At 42.3% G+C, this 15,391-nt stretch overlaps 1 protein-coding gene across 6 annotated transcripts in view; it reads right to left on the minus strand.

The window, feature by feature from the left end:
• The window catches only part of SON (SON DNA binding protein), a 39,168-nt gene that overhangs the window by 22,906 nt on the left and 871 nt on the right, over positions 1 to 15,391 (minus strand). For 5 of the 6 annotated variants that reach the window (XR_775193.1, XM_010580386.1, XM_010580387.1 and 2 more), the window contains exons 2-3: positions 14,751 to 14,917; positions 1,504 to 12,315 (exon numbers count right to left, since the gene is read on the minus strand). Coding sequence is in view for 5 of the 6 variants with exons in the window: in XM_010580386.1 (XP_010578688.1) it covers positions 1,504 to 12,315; positions 14,751 to 14,917 (10,979 nt within the window). In the remaining variant the exon portion in view is untranslated. The remainder of the gene's footprint in view (positions 1 to 1,503; positions 12,316 to 14,750; positions 14,918 to 15,391) is intronic. The other variant, XM_010580388.1, reaches the window with a different exon arrangement.

Below are 15,391 nucleotides of genomic sequence, written 5' to 3' on the forward strand. Positions count from 1 at the left end.
AATTATTATTTTTACAGTTTCTTGTTTTAATAATAAATAAGCATTTCTGGCAGACTAAAAGTACAAAGAGAAAACACAAGATTTCACCTACACTGTGCATTTTTTAAATTCTGTGAAAATAAAGTTGTACTTAGTTGCTCTGGACTTTTTAAAATTTGGTCTACCCAACGCAAGTGAAATTGCAAATTTAATACAAAACATGGGAGTCCAAATTACAGCACTTAAAATCCTCCAAACCCCAGAAGTTCTGATGCCTATTTTACTTCACCAATTCATTCTAGTTTTGGAAATACTGAATCATTTCTACACAGCATGAATTCCAAAGTCTACTTCCTAGCTATCTCTGAAAAGCATTCAAAGGTCTTGAGGAAGTCCCCTCAGGTCCCCCAGTATGTAGCGTGAAAGCTACTTACAACCAACCAAGAGAAAACATAAGCACTGAATACAATGTGCACTTGTGTAAAATACAGTTACATGCAAAACTGTTAATAAAACAGTATTTTGCTTTATTAAGGAAAAAAGCACATGCAGCCCTATCACAGAAATAGGGAATGAAAATTAAGTACGTCTTATTTGATCTGCCAGTTTGCAAATAAATGAGTTACCATTATCTCCGCAAGCATACAGCTTTACAAAAATCCTAAAAGGACTGCATTTCTTTACTTCTTAAGCAATAAGAGTATATAGATACAGACTTGATGCATAATCAAAGCATGAAGGCAGATTCAAGGATGCTCATTAATTCTCATGTTCTATATAAAAATACTTCTCTGGTATAAAGCTGCCATGGAAGCCCTTCTGAGACAGAACTAAGGATCAGAACCTGAGGTCCACAAAAGGAGGCTTCCTCACACACTGTATAAGAGCTCGTCTCTCAAAATTAAAACATTCTTTCTCCTTATGTAACTTACTACCTAAGGAAACTACAAGGCCCCTTTTTCTCCAGTCATCAAGAAAAGATGCAATTCATTAGGATCTTTTATTTTCCAATCAGCTGGGTCTGGGAATCTTTTCAGAAACGAGTCTCCCTTCCCATTAAGTTCTTAAGATGGGAAAGAGGCAAGAGAGAGTAATGGAAACAGATAAATAAGCATTACAGCTGACGACAGAACTGAGAAGTCTCCATCTGGCACTTACTTTCAAATGTTCTTTCATGCCCAATTTGCTCTCGGAAAAACTAGAAAACCATAAGTTTCTTACAGAGTACTTGACCTTTACTAACTATTACAGCGAACAGTGTTCCTCAAGACTGCAACAGACTACCTTTCTATAAAAGCTCTATAACTGAGATATAACTTGCTCTAAATACACTTTAATCCAAAGGATAAACATTGATCCAGCTCCAACATAAAAGTTCCTGCTGGAAGTCACTGCCTAAAAGTAATGCACAAAACTACTTCCAAGAAATCCCTTATGAATGCTACAGAGATATGTTAAAAGACTATGTAAATGAACACAGTATCACCTAACCATGGAACTACTGAACATAAAATTATCACTTACCCAAGTCTGTAAGACGTTTAGGTGACCTGCTTGAAAATCGTTCTGATGACCTCGACCTACGACGATCAGGTGATCTGCTGTATCTTCTTCTCCCTGAAGATCGTGATCGCCGTAGTCGAATTGGTGACCTACTAGAGCTCCGTCTTCTTCCTCTTGACCTTGATCGCCTTTGACGAATAGGTGTTCGACTCCTGCTCCGTAATCTGAGTGATATTCTACGATCTCTTGAATCTGATCTTCTTCTTCTTCTGTCAGTAGATCTTGATCTATTTCTCTGAGATCTCTTACGCCTGTCTCTTGATAAAGAACGCCGCCTTCTTGATGCTGACCTTGATCTACTCCTCCTTCTGTGCCTTGAACGTGACAATGAACTAGACCGAGAGCGACGATTAGATTTTGATCTTGATGCTCTTCTCCGTGTTACTGATCTCGAGCGATTCCGTCTAGAGCGAGATTCTGTATCATATCTCTGGGATCTGCGCTGAGAAGACCTGGAGCGCCTACTTCTAGACCTCCGTGAAGATTCTTTGTCTGCTGTTTTCTCAACAGATTTGGAGCGACTCCTTTGGTGAGCAGTGGACCTGGAGCGTCTACGTCTAGACCTCCGTGAAGATTCTTTGTCTGCTGCTTTTTCAACAGATGTTGATCGACTCCTTTGGCGAGCAGTGGACCTGGAGCGTCTACGTCTAGACCTCCGTGAAGATTCTTTGTCTGCTGTTTTTTCAACTGATGTGGATCTACTCTTCTGGCGAGCAGCAGACCTGGAACGTCTACGTCTAGATCTCCGTGAAGACTCTTTGTCTGTTGCTTTTTCAACAGATGTGGATCGACTCTTTTGGCGAGTAGGAGATGTTGAGCGTCTGCTTATAGATCTTCGTGAAGACTCTTTGTCAGATATTTTATCAACAGATTTGGATCTAGATTTTTCACGTTCAGAAGACTCAGAACGCCTACTTTCAGGTATAAAGGAAGAGTCCTGTTCCTCCAGCCTCTCAAGAGGCATGGAATCCTGTTTATCTTCATCTGCCAAAGACGGTTCCACATCCTCACCCTCTTCAGCAGTGGTAGACCTTGACTCATGATCATCTGACGATGTGGAATCTCTTCGTTCAGCTGTCAAGGAGGGTTCCACATCATCTACTTCTTCACCAGTGGTAGACCTCGATTCACGCCCATCAGGGGATGTGGAACGTCTGTGTTCAGTTGTCAAAGAGGGTTCCATATCCTCTACTTCTTCACCGGTGGTAGACCTTGACTCACGATCATCTGATGATGTGGAATCTCTTCGTTCAGCTGTCAAGGAGGGTTCCATATCCTCCACATCTTCACCAGCAGTAGACCTCGACTCATGTTCGTCTGAGGATGTGGAGTGTCTACGTTCAGCTGTCAAGGAGAGCTCCTGGTCCTCTCCTTCTTCACCAATGGTTGACCTTGACTCACGTCCATCAGGAGACATGGAGCGTCTATGTTCAGCTGTCAAAGAAGGTTCCAAATCCTCTGTTTCTTCACCAGTTGTAGACCTTGACTCATGGTCATCTGACGATGTGGACTGTCTACGTTCAACTGCCAAGGAGGGTTCCCCATCTTCTATATCTTCACCAGTGGTAGACCTCGACTCATGCTCATCAGAGGATGTGGAGTCTCTTCGTTCAGCTGTCAAGGAGGGTTCTGCATCCTCTATCTCTTCCCCTGTGGTAGACCTTGACTCATGCTCATCAGAAGACACGGAGCATCTACGTTCCATTGTCAAAGGCTGCTCCAAATACTCTGCTTCTTCACCAATGCTAGATCTTGACTCATGCTCATCAGGGGACGTGGAGCGCCTATGTTCAGATGTCAAAGAGCGCTCCAGATCATCTATTTCTTCATCTATGGTAGATTTCTGGTCATGGCCCTCGGGGGACACAGATCGTCTATGTTCAGAAGTCAAAGAGGACTCTAGACCCTCTTCCTCCATAGGAGATTTCAGCTCATGACGTTCTTGATATGAGGATGTGGAATGTCTACGTTCAGATATCAAAGATGGCTCTAGATCCCCTGTTTCTTCACCAGGGCCAGACTTCACACTGTAGCCATCAGGGGACATGGAGCACACACTTTCGGGTATTAAAGAAGGTATTGCATCATCCAATTTTTCAACAGGGATGGATTTCAATTCATTGTCATCAGGAGACATGGAGGCTCTATTGTTTAGTGTCAAAGGTTCGAGACCAGCTACTTTTCTAATAGTGGGCAAGCTCAACTCCTGGCCATCAGGAGACACTGCATGTTCGTTTTCAGGTGTTGGAGAAAGCTCCCGCACATCTGCTTTCTGAACAGGGGTGAATCTTATCTCCTGGCTCTCAAAAGACAAAAGATGGTCATTTTCAGATGTCAAAGAAGAATCCACATCCTCTGTTTTCTCAGCGTGAGTCAATCTTGATTCATACTCTTCAGGGGACACAGCACATTCATTTTCAAATGTCAGAGAAGGTTCCTTAGTCTCTACTTTTTCAGCAGGGCTAGACTGCAGCTCCTGACCTTCAGGGGACATGGCACATTCACCTTCAGACAAAGACAACTCCTGCACCTCTGTTTTTCCAACAGCCCTAGACTGCAACTCCTGGCTATCAGTGGACATTGAACTTTCACTTTCAGATGTTTCAGAAGGTTCCTCCATTTCTTCTTTTTCAACAGGACTGGATCCCAAATCATGGCCTTCAGGGGATACGTCATACTCATTTTCAGACAGCAAAGAACACTCCTGCACCTCTGTTTTTTCAGTAAGAGCAGAGAGCAACTCCTGTCCTTCATGGGATACAGCATATTGTCTGTCTGATATTAGCGAAGGCTCCTGCACCACTGTTTTTTCAGCAAAGGTAGACTGTAATCCTTGACCTTCAGGGAAGATGGTATATTCCCTGTCAGATGTCAGAGAACGCTCCTGTACCTCTTTTTCAGCAGGACTGGCTGTCATCTCCTGGCCCTCGGGAGATACAGCATATTCATTTTCAGACAGCAGAGAACAGTCCTGTACCTCTGTTTTTTCAGCAAGGGAAGATGACAATTCATGATCTTCAGAAGACACAGCATATTCATTGTCAGGTACTACAGAAGCCTCCTGCATCTCTACTTTTTCAGGAGAGCTAGATCTCAGCTCCTGGCCCTCCCAAGATACAGCATATTCATTTTCAGATGTCAGAGCAGGCTCTTGCACTTCTATCTTTTCAATAGGGAATGACTGCAACTCCTGGCTCTCAATGGACACTGAACATCTTTCTTCAGACATCCGATAAAGTTCCCGCATCTCTGTTTTTTCAGCAGGGGTTGATGTCAACTCTGGGCCATCAAGCCCTATTGTATATTCATTTTCAGACATTTGAGAAGGCTCCTCTAGCTCAACTTTTTCGAAAGTGGTGGATGTCAACTCAAGACCATCAGAGGAAACAGAACATCTGCTTTCCAGTATCAGAGGCGGCTCCTGCACCTGTATTTCTTCATCAAGGGCAGATCTCAACTTGTGGCCATCAGGGGATGCAATGCATTTCAGTTCAGACAACTTTCGCACCTCTACTTTTTCAGCAGGGATAGGTCTCAATTCGTGACTATCAGGCAACAGCAAAAGCCCACTTTCAGATGTCAGAGAAGTCACTGGGGGCTGTAGTTTTTCAGTAGTTGTGCTTACTGATTCACAAACATCAGCAGAGTTGGAGAACCCACTTTCTAGTGGGAGAGAAGGCTTCTGTATCTCCATTTTTTCAACTGCAGTGGCTGTCAATTCATAGCCTTCAGGGAAGACAGAACACCTAAGCTCAGATGCCAACGACATTTCTGCACCTTCTGTTTTCTCAAAGTAATTGTGTTTTGATTTATGGCCATCATGGCACACAAGAATTCCACTTTTAGACATCAAGAAAGATCCTGTACCCTCTATCTTTCCAGCAGGCAGGTATCTTGATTCATGCATTTCAGAAGATTCAGAGCAGTCAATTTCAAGTACTTGTGGAAGTGTCAGACCATCTAAATCTTTGTCAACAGATGATCTGGACTCATGAACTTCGGAAGACTTGCAGCTTTGTCCTACAGTTGTCAGTACAACTTCCCGCATTTTTTCAAAAGATGACACTGAAATGAGGTCATCCGAGATCTCAACAGGACCACGCTCAGATATCAAGGAAACATCTGGAGCCTTGATTTTTTCAACAGATACAGATCTTCGTTCATTTCCATCAGGTGATTTGAAGGACCCAACTTCAGATATCAATGGAAGCTCCTCTATTTGTGCAGCAAACCTGGATCCTGATTCATGTCCATCAGGAGACTTGAAGCATCCACTGTCAGAAGCCAGAGAAGACTCCTTCACCTGGCCCTTTTCAATAGGCAAGGAGGCTGACTCACAGGCATCAGGGAACACAGAGCATGTAGCTTCAGGTGCTACAAAAGATTTTTGAGCCTCTGCTGTTTCAAAAGATAGTGGCCTTGACTCAGGGCTGTCAGCCAACTTGGAAGATTCACTTTCAGATACTTGCAAAAACTTCTGAAGCTCTGTTTTTTCAGCAGGGATATGTCTCAGTTCATGACCATCAGACAACCCAGAGAGTACACTTTCAGACATCAGAGAAGACCCCTGAACTTCCATTTTTCCAGAGGGTGAAGACATTGTCTTGTAATCATCAGAAGATACAGAGCATCCACTTTCAAGTGTCAGAAGAGGCTCTGGACCCTCTGTTTCTCTGAGAGAGGTAGATCTCGACTCATCTTCATGGGATGCGGAGAGCTGAAATTCTGTAACCGAAGAAGTTTCTGCATCTCCCCTTTTTTCAACAGATGAAGAGCTTGACTTGGATGTGGAGTATGTAAGTTCAGGTAGTGCTGAAGACTCCAGAGCCACTGCTTTTTCAGCTGATCCATTTTCAGACGTCATAGAAAGATCTGAAACCTGTGGTTTTTCCACAGGCATGGATGTCAATTCCTGGTCATCTGGGGTTTTGGAGCTATCAAATTCAGACATCACAGAAGGCTGCAGAGCCGCTGTTTTTTCAACAGATGAGGAGCTTTTCTCAAGACTATCAAAAGATTTGGAAAATCCACTTTCGGATGCTGGTGGCAGCTCTGGGCCATTTTTTCTTTCAACAGACAAAGCTACTGACGTGGGACCGTTAGAGGATTTGGAGGAGCTGCCTTCACTTGCAAAAGAAGGTTCAGGAACTTCTACTTTTTCAAGACTTTTGGTTGACTCCTGAAGGTCAGAAGATTCCACACGCTTGCTACTGCTCTTTACTGAGGATAACTTACTCTCTCTTTTTTCTATAGATTTGGACCTTGACTTAACACTATCAGAGGACTTGGAACGTTTCCGTTTGGATTTTTTTGAAGATTCCTTGCGCTTTTTTTCAACAGACCTAGACCTAGACTTGTAACGTTCAGAAGATTTTGAGCGGCGACGCTTAGATTTTCGTGAGGACTCCTTCTTTTTTTCCACTGATTTGGATCTAGACTTGTAACGGTCAGAGGACTTCGAGCGCTGACGTTTAGACTTCCTTGATGATTGCTTTCGATCTCTTTTTTCTACTGATCTGGATCTAGACTTGTAACGGTCAGAGGACTTTGAGCGCTGACGTTTAGACCTCCGTAGAGATGCCTTCCGACCTCTCTTCTCAACAGATCTTGACCTAGATTTCGAGCGCTCAGAGGAACCAGACCCTCTATGTCTGAATCTCCATGAGTATTCTTTGCCTCCTCTCTTTTCTGAAGACCTGGATCTAGATTTAGAACGGTCAGAAGACCTGGAACGTCTACGGCGGGATCTCCAGGAGGACAACCTGCTCCCTCTCTTTTCCACTGACCGTGATTTAGACCTGTAGTGGTCAGAAGACCTGGAACGTCTGCGCCCAGACCTTCGAGAGGACAGTCGCTTTTCCACTGACCTGGACTTAGACCTGTAGCGGTCAGAAGACCTGGAACGTCTGCGCCCAGACCTTCGAGAGGACAATCGCTTTTCCACCGATCTGGATTTAGACCTGTAACGGTCAGAAGACCTGGAACGTCTGCGCCCAGACCTTCGAGAGGACAGTCGCTTTTCCACTGATCTGGACTTAGATCTGTACCGGTCAGAAGACCTGGAACGTCTACGTCTGGACCTTCGGGAGGACAGTCGCTTTTCCACCGATCTGGATTTAGACCTGTAGTGGTCAGACGACCTGGAACGCCTACGTCTGGACCTCCCAGAGGACAATCTGCTCCCTCTCTTTTCTGCTGATCTGGATTTAGACCTGTAGCGGTCAGACGACCTGGAACGTCTGCGCCTGGACCTCCGGGAAGACACTCTTCTCTCTCTCTTCTCCACAGATCGGGACCTAGATTTGGAATGCTTTTTTCTGGAATCTGAATAGTTTCTGCTCCTAGAACGTGCTCTTTTAGAGGTCAAACGCCTGGAAGTAGAACGCGACCTTGATTTTTTCTTCCGCTTCCTAGACCTGGACTGAGACTTGGAGCGACTCCTTTTTTGTTTCTTTGCATCATGTTTTTTATCACTGCTTCTATGGCTACTTTTTTCAATAACTTTCTCAAGTCTCATCAGAGTCTCCCTCATTCGTGCCGCCACATCAGGTTGCACATCGGATGTTTCTGAATCTCTTTTCTCCGACTCCTGTTCTGGAGTTGCTTCTTTGACAGCCTCGGCCTGTGTAATGACTTCCGACTGGTTTGCCTCTTCCACAAGTACTGGAACTGCTTCTGTAACAGTCTCAGGTACTGGAACTGCTTCCACATCTTTTGTCTCTGCCTCCAACCCCACAGCTGCTTCTGCATCTTTCAGCTCTACAACAGTCTCGGAAAGAGGAGCTGTTTCCAAATCTTTTGTTTCTGCCACATGAGCTGGAGCTGATTCCAAATGTTTTGTGTCTCTGATTATTTCCGATTCAGGAGTCCCTACTGAATCTTTTTCATCTGCTGCATGTGAAGAACTAAAAACTGTTTCTGCTATTAAAGGCTCAGATGCTCGAGCTTGTTCTGCATCTTTCTTCTCAACCAGTATCTCACATTCCTGAGGTTGACCTGGAACTGTCACATCCTCCATTTGTTGACTCTGCACCACTTCTGCATATTGTACTTCTGCTGTCACTTCATGTTCCAGTGTTGTTTCCAGATCTTTCATGTCCCCTGGCTTTGGAACTGCTTCACAAGATTTCACTTCAGCAGCACTCAAGATTTCTGGAGCCTCTTCTGTACTCTTCCATTCTGCAGCAGGTTTTGCTTCTAGAGCTGCTTGCAGATGTTCTTGTTTTTCAGTGTGCAAAGATTCTGGAATGGCTTCTGAAGCATCCTCTAAAACATTTATCGCCCCCACATTTCCAGACTTTTGGGAAGTTTCCAAACTTTGGATATCCATGTGTACCTCAGGTTCTGCGACTGTTTCAGAACCTTTCACCTCTACTGTTGCAGACTCTTTCATACTTTCCAACAACCTCACTTCTCTAGCTTCTGATGCTGGCTCCAAATATTTTGCTTTCATTTCTTTCTCCGTTTCTGAAGCTTCTTCCAAATCTTTTACAGTGGTAAGAGAGGGCTCATTTTTTTTTGTGCTTGTCCTCCTTGTTGCAATTATGTATTCTACAGTAGGTCCCTGAGTTCTCACATCTGTCAAAATCTTAGATTCCAAAGTTCCTTTCAAGTTTCTCACTTCTGTCACTATTTCTGATGCCATTGTTTTTTCCTCCACTCTGGGCAAAGAGTCCAATATTGCTTCTGAATGACCTACTATTTGTTCCTGTACAGATTTTGAACTTGTTTCTGAAGTCTGCATCGTCACTGTTTGCACAGGTTCTAGCATTGCTTCTTTGCTCATTGCCTTTGCTTTGTTCGGATCTTCTGGAGCAACTTCAGAACACCTCACTTCTCTAACCAACTCAGATGCCAATGTCCTTCCCAAGCCTTGCATTAGTGTCCTTGTTTCAGATCCTACAATCATTTCCAAATTTTTCATCTGTGTTAAGTGTGAAATTTTTGATCTCGCTTCCACATCTTTTACCTCTGCAACTGCCTCAACTTCCGATAAGTTGCCTAAACCTCTCATTTCTACAGTGGCAGAACTGGTAGCTAGTTCAGAATCCTTTATCTCCGCTACCACCTCAATTTGTGAGGTTCTTGTATGTGTCATGACCTGAGACTGTGAAATGACGGAACTCTTTGTTCTGCTTGCACCAAGAGGTTCTGCAACTGTTTCTGCATGTTTTCGTTCTCTCTCTGCTGTGGTTTTCAACTGCATCATTCCTGCTAATGCCTCAGACTCTCTAACTGGTTCCATGCTTACACATGCAACCACAGATTCAGGAGTCCTTTCTGACCTTTCTTCTAAGGCAAGAAGTCCTGGACTTGCTTGCAAGACTTTGCTACCCATATTGGCTTCAGAACAGACATTTTCTCCCAAGCCCCTTGCCACTGCAAGGGTTCCAGGCTGCAAGACTGCTTCCAAAGCTTGTATCTTTGCCATACCTACAGATGCTGGATCTCCTAAATCTCTCACACCTTTCACGTGCAGGTGTGATGAAGATGTCTTCAACTCTGTCCCTGCTCTGTCCCGGTCTGCTTCTGAATCCTTCCTTTCCGTCTCTGCTACAGGTCCTATAGTTGTTTCTAAACTTTTCACTGGTCTCACAGATCCAACTTTCATAGCTAGGAGACCAGCATCTGAGGCTGCTTCCACTCCTGCCATACTATCTAGATTTATTTCTGAACTTTTTGACACTGCTGTTGAATCTAGTGTTGCTGCTAAACCTCTGGCCACAGTCCCACAATGCACAGCTTCTTCTGAAGCCTTCACACCTTCCATTTGCAAAGACAGTGAAGCTGTTTTCAAAGTTTTTGTTTCTACCACAGCCATTGGCCTTAGGACTCCTCCTGGACCTTTCATGTCTTCTTTCTGTAAAGACAGGGGAGTTGCTTCCAAACCTCTCACGTTTGATTCACTCTCAGATCTTGATTCTCTCAGCTCCTCTGGTTGTCTCAATAATGAAGTACCTTCTAAATCTTTTGCCTCTGTTACAGCTACAGGCTTGAGAGTAGATTCTGAAATTTTTGAAGCATTAGTATTTTCAAGTTGCAGAGTAGCTTGACTTGTTTCTCGACCTTTTACTCCTGTTAGTGCTGCAACTTCCACAATTGTTTGTGGACCTTTAAAACCCTCTGTCATTTGGATTTCTGGAGTTGTTTGGGGAACGAAGGTCTGCACAACTGCTATGGGTTCTAAAGTTGCTCTTAAACCTTTTGCCTCTGCAACCACATTTACATCTGCCAATTCTGCTGGAAGTACAGATTGCTGGGTTCTATCCACACTTCTTGTTTCTGTCAAGACTTTAGGCTGTAGGAACACTCCTGATGCATTCAGCACTGTTCCAGGATCAGTGGTACCTTCCACATCTTTGACTACTTCACCCTGCAAACATTCTTGAGCTGCTTTGACATCTTTTGCTGGAACACCCACAGGTTCCATGATTGCTTCCAAAGTTTTGGGCTTTACTACAGCAGTTGGCTGCAGAGCTTCTTCCAAAGCTTTCACATTTTCCATATGTGCAGAGCTTCTAGCTGGTTCAATATCCTTCACTTTTGTAACAGCTCCTGGTCCCAGGGGTATTTTGGCACTTTTTATTTCCACCTGGGTCCCAGCAGTCAATGCAGATATTTTAAAAGGATGTTGCAAAGACACATCTGCCTTCAAGACACTTGAACCCTCCATGGGGCTGCACTGCATCACTCTCAAATTATCAGATATAATTGGGGGCTTCAGGGCTGGCTCCAAAGTTCTGCTCACACCCCCTAATTCCAAAGATCTTTCCACAGTTTTCACATTTCCCATATGCAGAGATTTTTCAGTTGCTTCTGGAATTTTCACTTCTTCCATGGCCACAGACACGTGAGCTACCTTCACAGTATTCAGATCTGCCTGACTTGCAGATTTAGGAATTGTTGTCACATCACTTGCCAAAGACAGAGATTCTGAAGTTGCTTCTAACCCTTTTGCTCCCCCCTGTGCCACAGATTGTAGAGATGCTTCTGAATATTTCAACACCTCCATGGTCTCAGACTCAAGAGCTACATCCAAAGCTTCCCCAGTGCCTTTAGATTTCAGAATAACTTCTGAACCTTTTAGTGCTTCTATTGCCTCTGAAGCTGCTGAATCTTTCTGAATTTCAGTACTGGCAACTCCAGATGGGATGCTAGATGAAGTATCATTTCCAGTATCAACAAGAACACCCTTTTCACTCGCAGTAATAGCTATAGGATAAATATTTTCATATGACTGTTTAATTTGTTCTTCTCTAGTGCAAATTTGAGTTATACTAGTATTTTCTTGGAGATCAGCTTGACTGCCTTCTAAATTAAATGGAGGATTTGCTGCACACAAAGTTCCCTTCTCACTTCCAAGATTTTCTGTAGATTGCTGAGAATCAGTTCTTGAATGAGAAACAAGTCCTAAAGCTTGTCTATCAAGCTCCTCACTTGCTTTTAAGCGCAGTTCTTCTGGCTGCACGTGGACAGCCAGATTTGCATCTCCAAATCCTCCATGCTGAACACTCAATTTGGAGCTTGATTTCTCTGGCATCAAGTGAGAAGCAGGCTGCAAGTCTGCATGTTCTCCATGACGTGTACTCAACTTTGACTCCTTTGGTTGTTTTTTATGCTTTTTCTCTTTCTTCCTTTTCTTCTTCTTTTTCTTCTTCTTCTTGCTTTTGTGTTTCTTGTTCTTTTTTGATTTTTTCCTAGGAATTTCATCTTCAGCAGTAGAGCTTCTTTTTGTAGACTGAGTACTATGTTTCACAGTATTTTTGTCTACATCTAGAAAAAACAATATTTTCCTTGTAAATGTTATTAAAACTACATTTTAAATATTCTTTTAGACTAGTGACCAAGTACCTGGACAGAGGTACAAAAAATTTAAACTTGAAACCCATGCCTTCTTCACTGAACTACCATACATAAATAGCACACATTCCCTTTTCAGCCCTCTTACCCTTCCTTCTCAGGGGTCACTTTAACTTTTTGAAAGAAGAATTAGTTATTTTTACTTAACCAAATCTTCTTGGTCAGCAACACCGTTCCAGTGGGAACATGACTCTTCCCAAGAGTTGGATATGCTTCCACCTATATTCAACTGGGCAGTGCATTCTTCCAGGAGGCTGGAGATGTGCTTTTAAACTACACCAAACTGCACATGGAAGTGAAACAAGAACTCCCATTTTCCAGACAAATTATCTAAGTGATGGTACACTTATTGTATAACATGTGGCTGGCCCATTATCCTCTATTATGCTTTAATTTGTGAGCGAGCCCCTTATTACTAGTGTGTTAGAAATTATCTAAACATATTTACTGATTATGTTCCTCACTAAGTTCTTCAAACAAATTTGGAGAAACAGCATCTGCTTCCCCAATCCCAAACAAGCTTTAACGCACTGCAGGCAACCAGCTACTCAGACCTGACTGCAGCTGCCACAAGGAACTGCAAACCTGCAAATACCTAAGAGAGCTTTTGCTTCAAACAGGAAAGTAACTAATAAATTCAGGTGACCGCAGGGACAAACAATCGCTGGAGGGGGAAAGAAAAGAGGAAGACTGAGGTTTCGATCACCTTCTTTTAATTCTATACCTGATTTCCCTCCGAATTCAACCTGTGTTAGGTTCTTACCCTCCTCTGGACGTAGTGCCATGTTTTCATGAGAAAGGCACTTCTATCAAAGGCAACTTGTTATAATTTCTGTTAAAGATGAGATATATATTCAAATCTGTTTGCATGTTATATTCAATTATTGTTTTTATACTGGCCAGTGCAGCAATATGGATTCTCCAGTTATAATCTGGCTGTGATTACAAAGCATACTGTTTCAAGTGAACAATGCAAAATCATTCAAAAACTGTTGGCAATTGCCATACTATTATATGAACATGACTTGAGATTCCATAAACAAGTATCTCAGGTAGTTCTAAGCACACACATTTTTACGGAATAAACAGCTTAATGAACTAGCGCTTCCACCAACATTGTTGTAAATGCAATGAAAAAGAACAACAAAGCAGAGTTAAATGACCTTTTCTACACAGCCTTTTCAGACAATCTCTGTTGTTCAACAGCAACACTAACTTCTTTTCAGTTATGAACAGTGTGAACGTTTACCATAGGTTAAGTTTATTAACTTCCAGGTTAATATGTCTCATTTATTACCATGTTAGCTTGCCTCATTCTTCCATGACAGAAGAACAAAAATATAACAACAACAACAAAAAAAAAACCAGACGCCAGCCTAAAGTGCTGCCTGTACAGCATAAGTGAAAGACTACTGAAAATGCTCAAGGTAAACAAGCCACTGTGCATAAAAGAAAAAAAAAGCAGTTCCAAAACCTTGCAAACAGAGTCTCTGAAATAAACAATTTTCTACACTGCCTCTTAAAAAAAAAAAAAAAAAAATCACCCTGGAACTATACTTACCAAGCACATAGCAGTCACCTATGTTTCAACTCCAAAAAATTAGAAATGCAATAACTAGACCCTTCATCTCAATAACCCTCCCAATTCAGAAATTTTACAGAAAGGACTAGTCCCATGAGAAGGGATACTCATATGTAACTTTTTGGCATAATAAATCCAGTAAATTATTGAAGTTATGAGATTGCTACATAAAAATTTCTTAACCTTTGGAAGATTGCAATCTGAGTATCTACATTTTGAAGATAAGTGCATTATTCATTTTAAAACAACAAAGCATCTTACTCTGACAGAACAGTTAATCATACAGTTCTGAATTCTAATAAATTATTTTTAGAAATAATACTTGAAACCAATCCAAAACAACACAACAAACAATGCTTCTATCCATCAGTACCAGCTTTGTTAGTAAGAACTGCTCATTGAGACCCTGAAGTAGGTATATACAAAACAAAGCACAATTACATATATGGATATTATTTAAACATTTTAGCATTATTGTGATGGAGAGAAAAAAAAAAAATTTTTTCGCACACTAAGTAATGCTTTCATATAATAACCCAGCTTCAGTTTTTAAATTATGTACTTCTCTGTCCATCTATGGTTGTAAATCACAGTAGACAAAAAAAAATACTTAACAAACATTACAATAAACATACAACTTGTCAGATGAAGCTCAAAGGAGCAGTACTAAAAAGTACTTTTTCATCTCTGTAAAATTGATTCAATTTTAAGCACTATGACAACCTTCTTAAACAAAAACATATTTGCCAAATGTGTTTTCATTTACCTGATTTGCACTGCAGCTCTGTATCAAGGGCTCCAGAGAGCACTTCCTCTATTTTCTGCACTATCTGATCATTCTGACGACTCCCAGCACCAGCAACTGTGTCATCTGAAGGGTTGGCTTGCTCAGCTGGGATTGTGTCACCATTGGGCTGGCCTTCTACCTTTCCACTAACCAAAAAAAATATCAACATAATACAGCAATTTTGAGCCTTTTTTGACTTTTTTTTTTTTAATTCATAAGCATTTATTATATTCAACCCTTCAAAACAGTATTTTAGCCTCCTGAAGAAGCGATGCCTTTAGTGGAACATCTACCTTTTGATTTACTTTCATTTATTCACAACAGAACACGTTGTGACAACCGAGTATTAGGCACAAGGGAGGAAATCATGTTCTCGAATATGCCACAGTCCCCGAGCTTTATGTAAGAACTTGCACAGGCTCCCCTCACAAAATAAGCACCCATCTCTCACTCTTCTCCAGTAGATTTTGCTTGCTTTGCGAGACAAGGCTGGGAAAAACTAGGCGAGCTGAAACGTGGTAAGATCAGTAAGACAAATCGTACAGACGCTCGCCCCGACACCGGAGACCAGCACCCAAAACCCGTGAGTGAAAACGGGTGCGCGTTCGCCAGGAGACAAC

This window comes from Haliaeetus leucocephalus, unplaced genomic scaffold (genome assembly GCF_000737465.1).
Source record: "Haliaeetus leucocephalus isolate CR32 unplaced genomic scaffold, Haliaeetus_leucocephalus-4.0 Scaffold702, whole genome shotgun sequence".
In the NCBI taxonomy this organism is placed as follows: domain Eukaryota; kingdom Metazoa; phylum Chordata; class Aves; order Accipitriformes; family Accipitridae; genus Haliaeetus; species Haliaeetus leucocephalus.